Genomic DNA, 13,569 nt, shown 5'->3' with positions numbered 1-13,569 from the left:
CTATTCTAAAAATAGCGAGGTTTTAAGCCTTGTTTAGAAGAGTGGCGATGTGCATCGAAAACAAGGCTACATCTGACAAATGAAGTGTCAAAATGTGGGACAGTAGTGACAAACCGAGTTTGATGCAAATTTATTGTACATGTCTGTTAACAACTTTGACACCAAAACGATTCTTCAAAGAATAATTATATCATCCGAAGTTTATCGATGTTGTCTATTCCAATCTAGTTCAGATTTCCCCATAATTTTCTTCCGCACGCGTTTTTTTCGGCCATGTTGTTTTCACCGTTACGTGTGCTATGTGCAGAGCATTATGGGATTCGAAGGCTAAATATAGTTGCCCAACTTACATGTTATCTAATTAGTCTGACGAGCTCGATCGGATTAGGATTTCCTTCATTAGTTATTTTAGAAGCCAAAAGGAACATAGACAAACTTAAAATGTACTTCGTTATCTTTTAGCGATGATCATCTTTAACATTTGCTCAACGGGAAAGTTTTGTAACAAAAGGGAATTAACAGACTTGAAGAGGATTTGAGTACTTGCAAAGAAAACGGTAGAGTTTCCTCTCTCCAAATTGTCCGGAATATAAGCTATGATTTGAACGAAATGTGCGTCAAAGATCAAATGATTTCGTTATATAGCAAAACAAGATATTATATGTACAATGTACATTACCAATAAAAATAGAAGCAGATTCATCTATTATAAAGCTACTATTTGTTAACAGGCGTTTTTTCTGATATCAGACATCCTAGGAATGTCATGTGCATTGCTCGTCTACGAAGTACTGCCAATCATTGTCTCCACAATGTCAAAGTAGGTCATTAGAATCACTCATAACAAGGCACCTACCAAAGTCACGTGCAGCATGCATCGGTAGGTACCATCGCTGTAGCAATAAGAAAAGCACGAGAAAAGCGTGCGGAATGTACTACGGTAACTACAGAATAGAACCGGTATACAGTAAACACCTCGGCTGTTAATAAAAAAGAGAGATGGTATTCAGTACCCCGAGCTAATTCTGTGGATGTGTTTTCTTCAATTAATGCACAAAACTTTTATTCTGATTCATTTTATCACATTTTATAAAATAATATCCCATCAAACGATCAAAAGAAATCAAAACAAAAAGTTCTGATAGACAATTATTTCATGCAATATGATTGTTTGGGTAAGAACCGGCACCTCTTCTAACCAGAGTTGTCGTTCTTTGACATCCATGCCAACGGCATGATGTCCAGAATCTTGGCAAAGTGATTTGAAAATTGATAATGAACTGAATCATAGTGCGATACTCGACATTTTATCAAAGTTTGTGTATACTTTCGTGTATTAGGATAACTATGCTAAATATACATTTGTTTTCTTTTACATGTTAATATATCTTCGGTTAAGGTCCTAAGTTACATGTATTCTTTGTTCAGAACTTATACCTGGGTAAAATAGATTTACCTTTTGATAAAGTTATAAATATCTAGCCTTTCTACTTATGAGCAGATGTGTTTATAATGTTTTCAGAATATGTTAGTGCCTCTTTATACTTTTGAACTTGATTTCCCTTTGATTTAAAACTGTGTCTTAGTGTACATAATTTGATTAATGAGTCAATGTGCTTATCCCGATTGGTATGAATATGCGATTATATTTGCTAAAATGGTTGCAGTAAGGGACGTATGAGAAAAACACAGGAGCTTTGACGATAATTGCCTCATACTTTCCTTACATGTAGTACTAATGGATTAGCACGTAAAGTTATATCCGCTTTTATTCATTTAAATGTCAGTTATAGGTAATCCATTTGTTTAGGAGAAGTATTGATTATTTAATGTTATTTAAAAATGGAATGTGTAACCCTTTGTAAAATGAGGAAAACGACAGATGCTTAAGGACAAAATTACATTTAGTATTTGTTTGTGTGTGGTTCGGGTGGGGAGGGGGGTGGGGGTGGGGGGGTGGTCGGTGTTTACTCTGATTGATAAGGCAAAAAGTCCTCATCCTTTGAGGAGAACCCCCCTCCCCCCTATTTTCCGTTTATTTAAGAGGGGAAAGGTTTTCTTGTGGGGGAATTGTAAACACTCGTGATTAGTTTACAGTTTGCTTGTTAAGGACAAGGATTGAACCCTTTGTCTGAGGAGGAGATGCGTTCATTTAGGAAAGAGATATAGTTACCCCTTGATTGAAGTGAAATATTTACAATTTGTTTGAAGACGAAATCTATTGTTTTACAAGCAAGATGATAGCATTTGTGTCACATTGGGGGTGCGGGTGGAGGGTAGGGGGTACTTACAGTTGTGGTCGAGAGTTTTCAGCAGAATGCCCTCCAAGAATGTAATCTGACTGGCATTACATTTGGCCGCGTGCTTCCATTCTCCCGCCAAAGATTCCTCGTCCGTGTAAAATTTGAATTTTGCCTGGACGGCGAAGCTCGGCTTAGACATAGTGTGCATTATTTTGAAACGAAATGATCACAAAATGATGGCATCATTTGATACACACTACCCATGCATGGTCTGCTTTTGTCCCTTACATCGCAAAACTTTGTTGGGAGACTATGTTGCAATTTATTGAAACAAGATTAATGATAAGTTTCAACAAATGGCAGTTTTCACAAACTTCACGCAGTGACATCCTAAGGAATTAAGCAGTATCCAAACACACAGTATATATCACTGCCGAAACGGTTGACTGTCTCTCTACCTCCGACCAAACCTTCTCCTTTGTTTACAGTTCCCAGTACACATGTCGTTTGGTGAACGAGGTACTTTGAGGACCCGTCAGGCGAATGTCCTAACTCACCTGCCCCGTGAGCAGTTAGTCTCGGTGTGCGTAGTTAGTACACAGAATAGATTAACATCAGCATCAATATTCCCACCGATACACAATTTGATCCCTTTGGTCTGTCCGATAGTAGTAGTCTCTCTCAACAGTCCTGTATTGAGCTGTGTACACCTAGGTGTTACGGTGAACAGTCTTACCTTACTCTTGTCTGCTGTGTAAATGAGTTATTTTTGGCGCATCGTGGCTTCTCGCGGGGAGATTGCCCCCTCCCCCATCACTGGTCTACTGCTGTAGTAGTGTGGGAGGGAGGACAGCCTCGGTCAGAGTGTAGCGCCACAACCTATACAAATTTAAGGTTAATCAATGGTTGGCCCGTCTATTTTAGTAAAGGTCGTTTTTACCGAGCTTACGTAAGACTTCTGTTACAGACAGAACACATGTGGCTCTGACAACTAGGCTGCTGATTTATTACTACTCACGTTCATTTTGTATTTAAAACAAAACGATGATGAAGTTATGTTTGTTTTTTTTCGGCACTGTGTGTATGTGCGCGCGCGTTTCAAAGGTTATTTCATCGTCAAAAGGCTTCGTATATATGTCTACGTTGGTAACTGAAACCTTCGGTGTGTTGATACTGTCACTAAGTAGATGTCTCTGATGGTGTTCTCAGCATTTTGATAGTGTCGTCAGTGCTCAGATGGTATCGTTAGTGTTATGACAATGTCAACTTTTGATAGCGTCGTCAGTGGTCTGACAGTGTAAACATTTGATAGAGTCCTTAGTTTTCGGATAGCGTCGTCTTTGTTCTGACAGCGTCGCCATTAGATACAGTCGTTTGTGTTCGGATAGCGTCATCTGTGTTCTGACAGCGTCGCCATTAGATACAGTCGTCTGTGTTCGGATAGCGTCATCTGTGTTCTGACAGCGTCGCCATTAGATACAGTCGTCTGTGTTCTGGCAGTGTTACCATGAGATAGAGTTCTTAGTGTTCGGATAGCGTCTTCTGTGTTCTGACAGCGTCGCCATTAGATACAGTCGTCTGTGTTCGGATAGCGTCATATGTGTTCTACAGCGTCGCCATTAAATACAGTCTTCTGTGTTCGGATAGCGTCGTCTGTGTTCTGACAGCGTCGCCATTAGATACAGTCGTCTGTGTTCGGATAGCGTCGTCTGTGTTCTGACAGCGTCGCCATTAGATACAGTCGTCTGTGTTCGGATAGCGTCATCTGTGTTCTGACAGCGTCGCCATTAGATACAGTCGTCTGTGTTCTGGCAGAGTTAACATGAGATAGAGTTCTTAGTGTTCGGATAGCGTCTTCTGTGTTCTGACAGCGTCGCCATTAGATACAGTCTTCTGTGTTCGGATAGCGTCATCTGTGTTCTGACAATATTAACATTTGATAGAGTTGACATGCCATTTCCTGATGGCGCCAGCGTTTGACTGAGTCATTATTGTCCTAACAGCATCAACATTTGATAGCGGCGTCAGTGCTCTGACATCATCAATATTTGTTTTCTGTGTTCTGGGTTTTGTCATCAAGTCATGATATATAGTTATTCTGGGTTTTATCATCAAGTCATGATATATAGTTAAATGGTACATAGTCTCCGCTGGTTTCTGCTCAGCATTGAACTATATGCGTTCGGCTAATCAGTGGTCCGTAAGATGTGACCAGGTATTATACTAATATCATACACCATTTCAACGAAATGGCACTACAAAGGCGTCTGATAATGACTCAGTTGTGCCATCATCCGTGTACACCGTCTTATACCACCCTGGCTGTTGTAACGACGTAACACCGTCAACAAATATACTTTCTGTTTCGTTTTCTTTTTATATTCTAACCTTTACTTTGATTGTCGGTATAGACTAAGTAAAGATATATGTATCTGTTTGAGAAATAGTTGCCCTTGTATCTGCTATTTCAGGCCGTTCCTTCCTGGTCCCGGCCTTGGGGGTATTGATTAGATTTCAAAGGCATCTCACTTTATCTTACGTTATGGCGCTTTCGTTGTCCTTCACATTTAAAGACGAGTAGTTAACAACATAGGGAACGGCCCTTTGGTCAAACCAAATTTGTACAATTCTACCCTTATACAACTGACCATTAAATAAACAATATAGAACCATATATATATAGGAATGTCTTATGCAGTACAATTACAGAAGGCGTAGATGATATAAAGACCGGAACCCATTATAAGATAAGTCTTGATTTCAAACTGGGATTTCTTCTTAAGAAAACCGATTTTTTTTATGAAATATGGACTTTAACGTTCAACATAACAAGGTTGGGGTCATACATGTGCACAATATTTCCTACCGTACTGACATGATGACCTCAATCATGCATACGAAACTTCCTATACAGGGCTGATATTATGTTTATATCCGAGTTGTGTGAAACTTCGCGACATATGTCACGTACTATAAATGTGAATTTACACAACATTGATGTGTTTATATAATTCAGTAATAGAATTACATTACTTACAAGTATAAAGTGAATTGACTACAACAGTAAAGTGATCAAATCGGAATATCACTTCAAGTTATCTCCCTTGGTACCTCGAAATCGATAGTCATGCTGGTGCTGGAGTCCCGAGATAGTTTATTTATAGACAGAAATGATGATGCATATTGGTAATTTGAAATGATTGCCCGTCAGTTTTTTTCTACAGTGACGTCATTAACATTAATACTGGTGACACAACATTAGTGTATATACGAACGTGTATTTTTATTCAGGATTTTAAAGAAATAAAAGTCTATCTGTTGCGTTTACATCCAAGAAAATTGCCAAGAAAACACGAGATTTCTGCATACATCCAGTTCACGGACAAATATTCCTCAGTCTGTGTGGTAGCTACATGCTATTCTCATTTTATCACTTAACAGTGTTGTAGTCGGAAAGGACCCTTTAGGATTTCATTTGTGTTCTTTCACTATTGTTATATATACTTTTATTGACAAAGTTAGAAAATGTGATCACAATAACAAACAACTAATTACCGTGTTGTCAACAAATGAAGATCAAATAAAAACCGACACGAAAAGACAATGATTCAATCGCACAAATCATGTAGTCCGATATGTTTTGTGCCATTCTGATCTCTCGGAGTTACTTCCCTTTGTTCTTCCTCACTCTCTGTCTCTGTCTGTCTGTCTGTCTGTCTGTCTGTCTGGTGTTAAGATTTTTGGTTTTCTTCGGAATTGTCATTTCACGCAGATAGTCTGTCTATTAGGTTGCTTTTTATTGCCATTTTAAAATCTATTTGTGTGTTTATCTTTCTTGAGGATTTACGAAATAGCTTCAGTATTTCCTTTCTATTCTTTTTTCATTTATAAATCTCATTTTAACTGGGCAATGCCGTGTGCCCACTACCTACTTCACGCCTAACTTGACGAAATCGATAGTCATGCTGGAGCTGGAGTCCCGAGATAGTTTATTTATAGACAGAAATGATGATGCATCTTGGTAATTTGAAATGATTGCTCGTCAGTTGTTTTTTCTACAGTGACGTCATTAACATTAATACTTGTGACATAACATTAGTGTGGATACGAACGTGTTTTTTTTCATTCGATCGCCTGTTCAAACTTTGTCAATAAAAGTATATATAACAATAGTGAAAGAACACAAATGAAATCCTAAAGAGTCCTTTCCGACTACAACACTGTTAAGTGATAAAATGAGAATAGCATGTAGCTACCAAACAGACTGAGGAATATTTGTCCGTGAACTGGGTGTATGCAGAAATCTCGTGTTTTCTTGACAATTTTCTTGGATGTAAACGCAACAGATAGACTTTCATTACTTTAAATTTACTTTTCTGTCTCCTTTTAAGAAACTTTACTGAGGTGTTTTTTGGTCTTCTTAGGAATTGTCATCTCACGCAGTCTGTCTATTAGGTTGCTTTTTACTGCCGTCTTACAATCTATTTGTGTGTTTATCTTTTTTGGGGATTCACGAAATAGCTTCAGTATTTCTATTCTTTTCTTTTTTCTTTTATAAATTTCATTTTAACTGGGCAATGGCGTGTGCCCACTACCTACTTCACGCCTAACTTGAAGACCTAATCATAATGTATCATATATTTCAGTTATGTGCAGGCCAGCATAGTAGACCATGTTAAGGTTTGTTCTGCCTTGTAAACTTTATCGTTTGTTCTGTTATTATGTTTAGAAAGTACTAAAGCTCTCCAGAAGGTGCTGTAATGTCTGAAGTACGGGATAACAGAAAATACTATAACTAAATGCAAGTTTATGAAACTTTATGAAATTGCATACTTGACGCCATTTCATAAAACCGTATTACATTCCTGTTGATTCCACGGATACTATCCGATATACATTATATACCTTAATTCCAACACAAAGCACTGTTGATATCTACTTCACTCCGTTTATGTATAGATAAATCTGTGCATTTTTGTTTAACGGAAGATAATCAAGAGTTGTCTCCCTTATACCACCAATCTTAATTGCTGAGTTTGTTTATTAACTTTGTTCACTGTTTCAACATTTTTCAGGCCAGAGTTCTGATTTAATACTTAACACGTAAAAGAGAACCACAGCGTAATTAACCACCATAAATCAGTATACCTCTCGAATGAAAACAAGATTAAGACTTTATATGTTCATGGGTATAATATTGTAATATTGAAATACTGTATATTGTAACACATAGTAACAAGCGTTCTAGATATTGAATATCATAACTATTCAGGCCTAAGATTTTATTTGTCAAGAGGTATATACTGTACATATATACATTCTTTCTGTTGTTTTTTCTATTGTTTTTATATATATTTAAATCAATGCTTTGATAAAAGTTGTTTTGTAGCGTTGTACGTATGCCTTGAATAGGTTCGAAGCTGATAACCCCGCTATTTTCCTGGAAAAATCTTACCTTTCAATATTTTGTAACTATGATTTCATTGTTTACATAATGGAGGCAGATAGGTGATATGTTAACATTGAATACAGGTGAACATTATATGTATAAAATAAATGTAATCTTACCCGGAAGTTGTTATCGTTAGACAGACTCGACACACCGCAAAGATAATGATATCTTTACCTAAATATATGTATGTAGCTCATGGAAATTTGGAACGTGTATGTTCCTGTCACAAGTACGTCTTGAATGCACAAGGTCATGTGGTGTGACGGGTTTTATTTGTCTGAATATGATGACAGTGGACGGTGAATGTCACTTAGGATGAAGTAAAGGACTGTGGGCAGTGGACTTTGGTCATAAAGGGGAGATGATAAATAAATTACACGCAGTAATGTTTAGGTCAATGGTACAGATGAAAGGGTAACTTTTAACCATAATAAAATACACGTGATTCACAACAATACGATTGTAAAGCCTTGGTTTTCACATATTTCACACAGTTTACACAATGTTTCCGTTCAAATGTGAACATTTTTCATCTTTTTCTGCAAAAGTACAGTTATATTGTATATGTGATTTCCAGGAAATACATTGTTTATTACATTGATCACAAAATAACACATTCATAATAAACCATTACTTAAAAGATACTGACAAGGAAATACTTGAATTACTTAAGACTGAAAATGTCTCCTGCTTGAAAATGGTATTAGTATCCTGCATTTAAACTATTTCACTCATGATAAAATATTACTTAATGTTGGTTTCCCAACTTTTCTCTAACTATAACTTGTTTCTTCAGTGTAACTGATGTTGAATTTAACCACACCTACACCTCTAAAGCAGCATGCTCTTTCAGATGAGTGACAGACCATATTTAACACTATCTAACACTATGTACAAGTCACAACGACCCTCACTTTTTAAAACATTTTTTAATTTTCGTGATCCTCTCGGAACATTTTGTGCCGAAATATAAATAATTTCCCGCCATAGTTTGTTGATTTAAAGCCCAAATTCCATTTATCACATTCATAATACTCGTGTCAATTATAATGAATAGTGGCTGAGCCAAAAGTACCCCGGTACCGAGAAATATTCACTCATACAGGTTCAGGCAAATTATACAGAGAACAATAAAAAGTCCGGGTATGCGGGCTGACAAGGTGAGCTTATTCAGTCCCTCCTTTGTTGGCTTGTTCGAGGTGAGAAGTATTCAATAAGTCAGTCACTGCATGATTTACCGTCACTCAAGACTTATTACTAAAACAAACAACAAATTTGTTACATCGTAAACAAGAATGACTTTAATTAAGTAAAGGGTATCTTATAACTACTAAATTACACGAAATGAGATCAATATCCAGCCCTTGATAAATTGACTTACAAGACTCTAAAAACCATCAATAATGATGGAGAATGCTTTGAAATCACCAACTATCATCACTTCTCGTCAGCTCACTTAAGCCTGTTTTATATCTGTAATCTATATGCCCCTGGTACTAGTGTTACAGTTCTTGAAATCATTATCTGTATATATCACCACAAATCACAATACTATAAAGTTTTCACTTTAAAGAATTAGTCAATAAAAGACATCACACTTATCTATCTGTACCAGTTTTATGATGTTTCAAGAAACACTGTTTAATAATTTCTGATGGTTTCTTTGAAATAATCAATTCGCTAATTTGTATTGAAATCTGAGTTATGAATGTTAGGATCTTAGAACGTATTATATGTAGCAGTGTATCTGCTCCGGATCGCAACGTACAAGCACCGCAAAGACGGCAGTTCATTACCAAATGGTTTATTCTGGATGCCCAATTAAACCCTATAACAACAATATAACAATACATTAAAACTAATTCTCAAACTCACACTACCTGAACGAGTTATGAACTCGTTCAGATCGAACACGACCGATTAACGCACTCAGCACAAAAACGCTTAACTATACAAATACTATTAAAGTAAAATACTGAATAACCCAGTCACTATCATACATTACAGAGCCGAAACTTCATAGGTTATAAGTTACGATACACAATACGTTAAGGCAACAACATACCTCTTCAAAAAGGGAAGAGGGCTTAAGGGACACAACCCGCGGATGACGGTTTAGCTGGCCACAGAACGAAACAGCGGATCTATAAATTATGTTAAATAATTAGCAAAGAAAAAAATAACAAACTTTAACCAGAATTTAGGAAAAAATTATAATGATCAAAAATATATCACAACACACCTCCTCTGAATAATGTAAAAGATAACCATGAACTCCAAACAATATGAAATTCAAATTACCAAAGATCGATTTACTCACAATTTAACAGAGCCTATTAAATATAATTCGACATCGATCTTTACAAGAGGATGCAATTACAATAATTGTAAAAAGTTACTTATTTACAATACAGTCAATATACATGATTTATGAAACTTAAAAAAAAAAAAAAAGTCAATATACATGATCGGTACTTAATATAATTTCCGAACAACAAAGGACGAAAAAGGGCCTCTCTCAATAAAACCCAAACGCCATTTTACCGCGCGCCTTGCGCGATTACCACTGGGCAGTTCGATAAAAATATATTTGCCCTTTGACATATCACAGAGGCGGTTTACAATACATTATAAAATAAGACCTACAATTGCGTTACAAAACACGGGACCGCAACTTGCTCACTTATATTAAAAATACCTTACAAAGTCAATTTACAAAATTGTACCCTACTACACATATCATTTTTGATATATAGTTTATATAGCTTAGAAAGCATATCTGATCAATCCAACCAAGTCTCAAAAGGGCATGTAAAAGTGATTTTCAGTGAAAATGAAATTCAAAAAAGGACAATAACTGTTCTGAAATTGTTGAATCAAAAGGTGAGGAAAGTACAACTTCCTGTCCTGGTTATCCCTTTTGAATCGATCATGGTGTGTCCAGTTAATATACCAAACACATAATTATAACGAGGTGTCTAGCAGGCTACCAGGAGTCTGTCATTGTAGTGTGATGATGTTACTCAGCCGCGGAGTCTGTCATTGTAGTGTGATGATGTTACTCAGCTGCGGAGTCTGTCATTGTTTGTGATGATGTTACTCAGCTACTGTGTCTGTCATTGTAGTGTGATGATGTTACTCAGCTGCGGAGTCTGTCATTGTTGTGTGATGATGTTACTCAGCTGCGGTGTCTGTCATTGTAGTGTGATGATGTTACTCAGCCGCGGAGTCTGTCATTGTAGTGTGATGATGTTACTCAGCTGCGGAGTCTGTCATTGTAGTGTGATGATGTTACTCAGCTGAGGAGTCTGCTACAATGAAACAACTGTAAAAGACAGATAAACTGAGTAATCTTTCACGAACATTGTAGAGGTATCTGTCACAGGTAAATCAGCAAATGAATCATCATGGTAGTCTAGGTAACTCGGTTACAGTGTCTGTCATAATTGATTTATAGGGTAATTCAGCTGAGGAGTTTGTCACATGCAGAGCTTTCTGTCACAGTAGTCTGACTAGGTAACTCAGCAGATGAGTCTGTCACAGTAGTCTGACTAAGTAAATCAGCAGATGAGTCTGTCACAGTAGTCTGACAAAGTAACTCAGCAGATGAGTCTGTCACAGTAGTCTGGCAAAGTAACTCAGCAGATGAGTTTGTCACAGTGGTCTGACCATGTAACTCAGCAGATGAGTCTATCACAGGAGTCTGACTATGTAACTCAGCCGATGAGTCTGTCACAGTAGTCTGGCAAAGTAACTCAGCAGATGAGTTTGTCACAGTGGTCTGACCATGTAACTCAGCAGATGAGTCTATCACAGGAGTCTGGCAAAGTAACTCAGCAGATGAGTTTGTCACAGTGGTCTGACCATGTAACTCAGCAGATGAGTCTATCACAGGAGTCTGACTAAGTAACTCAGTAGATGAGTCTGTCACAGTAGTCTAAGTAACTCAGCAGATGAGTCTGTCACAGTAGTCTGACTAAGTAACTCAGCAGATGAGTCTGTCACAGTAGTCTTACTAAGTAACTCAGCAGATGAGTCTGTCACAGTAGTCTGACTAAGTAACTCTGTCATAGCAGCCTATTGAAGTTACTTAATTTGTTACTCTGTCACAGCAGGCTATTGAAGTTACTTAATGTCTTACACAGCAGCCTAATGCAGCAGATTATTGATGTAACTCAGTTTAGGAGTCACCGCAGACTAATAAGGTAAATCTGTCGACGAGTCTGCTTCTAAAATTAACGGCTTTGTAAACTGAGCCGTATTGCGTCGGAGATAGTCAACGCGATTTTGTATGGGCTGTATATACTCAGTCATATTCTCTTTAGCGAGGATGAGTGCTGTTTCAGCATTTCTTAATGCTTCTTTCAAGAGATTTTTCCTAAACATGCGATCGCAATTCGCAATGCTGAAGTACATGGTAAGAATAGGACAAGTTATTGAATTCGATTCTTCATATTCTTTCATGATAAAGTCAGCAATTTTCTCGTCTTTCTTTGGAACTTTTGTTTTGCGGCCCATGCCTAGTCCATTACAACCACATCTTAGTAATAGAACCACTAACTGGAACTTTACATAGGCTGCCCCGTATATCCTGTCTTGGCCTTTCTCCTCATTGAAATGTTGTAAGGATCTATTGTAGCTTTCCAGAGTGCGTTCTCGCATTACATCTACAGCTTTTGCTTCGCCTTCACTTTTGTCACTGATCATATCTAGCTGTAACGCGTTACTTCTCCCTTCGTTGTAGTAAACCCATGCTGCACCTCTTCCGGTGCAATGCAAGGGATCGGACTGAACAATCATTTTTCTGTCATCGATTATATTTTGCAGTTTAGCAAACTTCTTCTGCAATAGATATTTTCTTGTTTGCGGAGATAATACTAGCAATTGGGAATACAGAGGATCTTTGGTTTTTGGCATAAGGTTCTTTGCGACAACAAGGTATGTCTTTTCCGAAACATAATCTAACTTTCGTTGGGCAAACAAGACTTGCATGTACGCCACTGTGAACAATGTATCATTACAGTTAGGTCTTTCTGCTTGTAATTTGATACATTCTATTGCAAATTCGTTACTTTGTCCATTGTTGTACATGTCAGCAAGAATGTCAAATGTTTTCTCAACATGCTTAATATGTTTTCGCTCCGATGACACCGGTCGAGGAACACGTGTGGCCTCAACAAGTTGCTTTGTATCTTTTCTAGCTCTTTTATATTGTTCACTGTCTCGTGATTTTCTGTTTTCATTTTCACATGCTCTTCGCCGTTTCCTCGATATTTTTGTCGTGCTTGTTAATCGAGACACTCCTGGTTTACTCTGAAGGGATTGTTTAAACGTTGTAAAATCAACGATTTTGAGTTCATTTGATAACTCAGACAGTTCCGGTGTATTTTCAATTGCTTGTTTAAATATACAAAATGCTTTCTGTCCCCGTGCTGCTACGCTATCGAGTAACTGCCATCGCCTGTCTATTTGTTTTAGGTCTGTATCATTAAGTGTGCTTAGCTCATCTAGTGTTATCACTTCCTGTTCGTACAGAAAGTCAATGATCAAACGTGGCTCAAGATTGTTGATGAAGTCGAACGCCATCGTGTATACATTGTCTGAAACAGAATTAAATTCGTATTAAAGAATGAAAAGGATATGTTATAACCATGAAGAAAATCAGTTTTATTACTGTATATGGTGAATATAGCTGACATAGATGAATTGCACTTGCGTAGAGCTGAAAGAAGAGTTTCTAAAGGAAAGCCACTTGTCTTAGGCAAAGGTTACATACCTGGTTTATATGAAATAAATATGTTCTATAGTAATATAAAATGATGCTACGGTTTACGTTCTACGTCTCAAACTATAACGTGTGAGGGAGAACAGAGT

The 13,569-nt window shown here is 37.3% G+C and overlaps 2 protein-coding genes across 2 annotated transcripts in view; both read right to left on the bottom strand.

Moving 5' to 3' along the window:
- The window catches only part of LOC132552720 (uncharacterized), a 28,740-nt gene extending 25,627 nt beyond the window's left edge, over positions 1-3,113 (bottom strand). Inside the window, exon 1 of the mRNA XM_060216913.1 lies at positions 2,292-3,113. Coding sequence (XP_060072896.1) covers positions 2,292-2,451 — 160 coding nt within the window. The 5' untranslated portion in view covers positions 2,452-3,113. The remainder of the gene's footprint in view (positions 1-2,291) is intronic.
- Positions 3,114-11,892: 8,779 nt separating this feature from the next.
- LOC132552725 (uncharacterized) lies at positions 11,893-13,281 on the bottom strand. The gene has a single exon (XM_060216918.1). It carries the CDS (start codon positions 13,279-13,281, stop codon positions 11,893-11,895), a length of 1,389 nt encoding a protein of 462 aa, XP_060072901.1.
- Positions 13,282-13,569: the final 288 nt, after the last annotated feature.

This window comes from Ylistrum balloti, unplaced genomic scaffold (assembly GCF_031769215.1).
Source record: "Ylistrum balloti isolate Yb309-2 unplaced genomic scaffold, AGI_CSIRO_Ybal_v1 Utg370274, whole genome shotgun sequence".
Classification (NCBI taxonomy): Eukaryota; Metazoa; Mollusca; class Bivalvia; order Pectinida; family Pectinidae; genus Ylistrum; species Ylistrum balloti.
The sequence above is the reverse complement of the archived record's forward strand: the minus strand, read 5'-3'. Positions and strand labels throughout refer to the sequence as shown.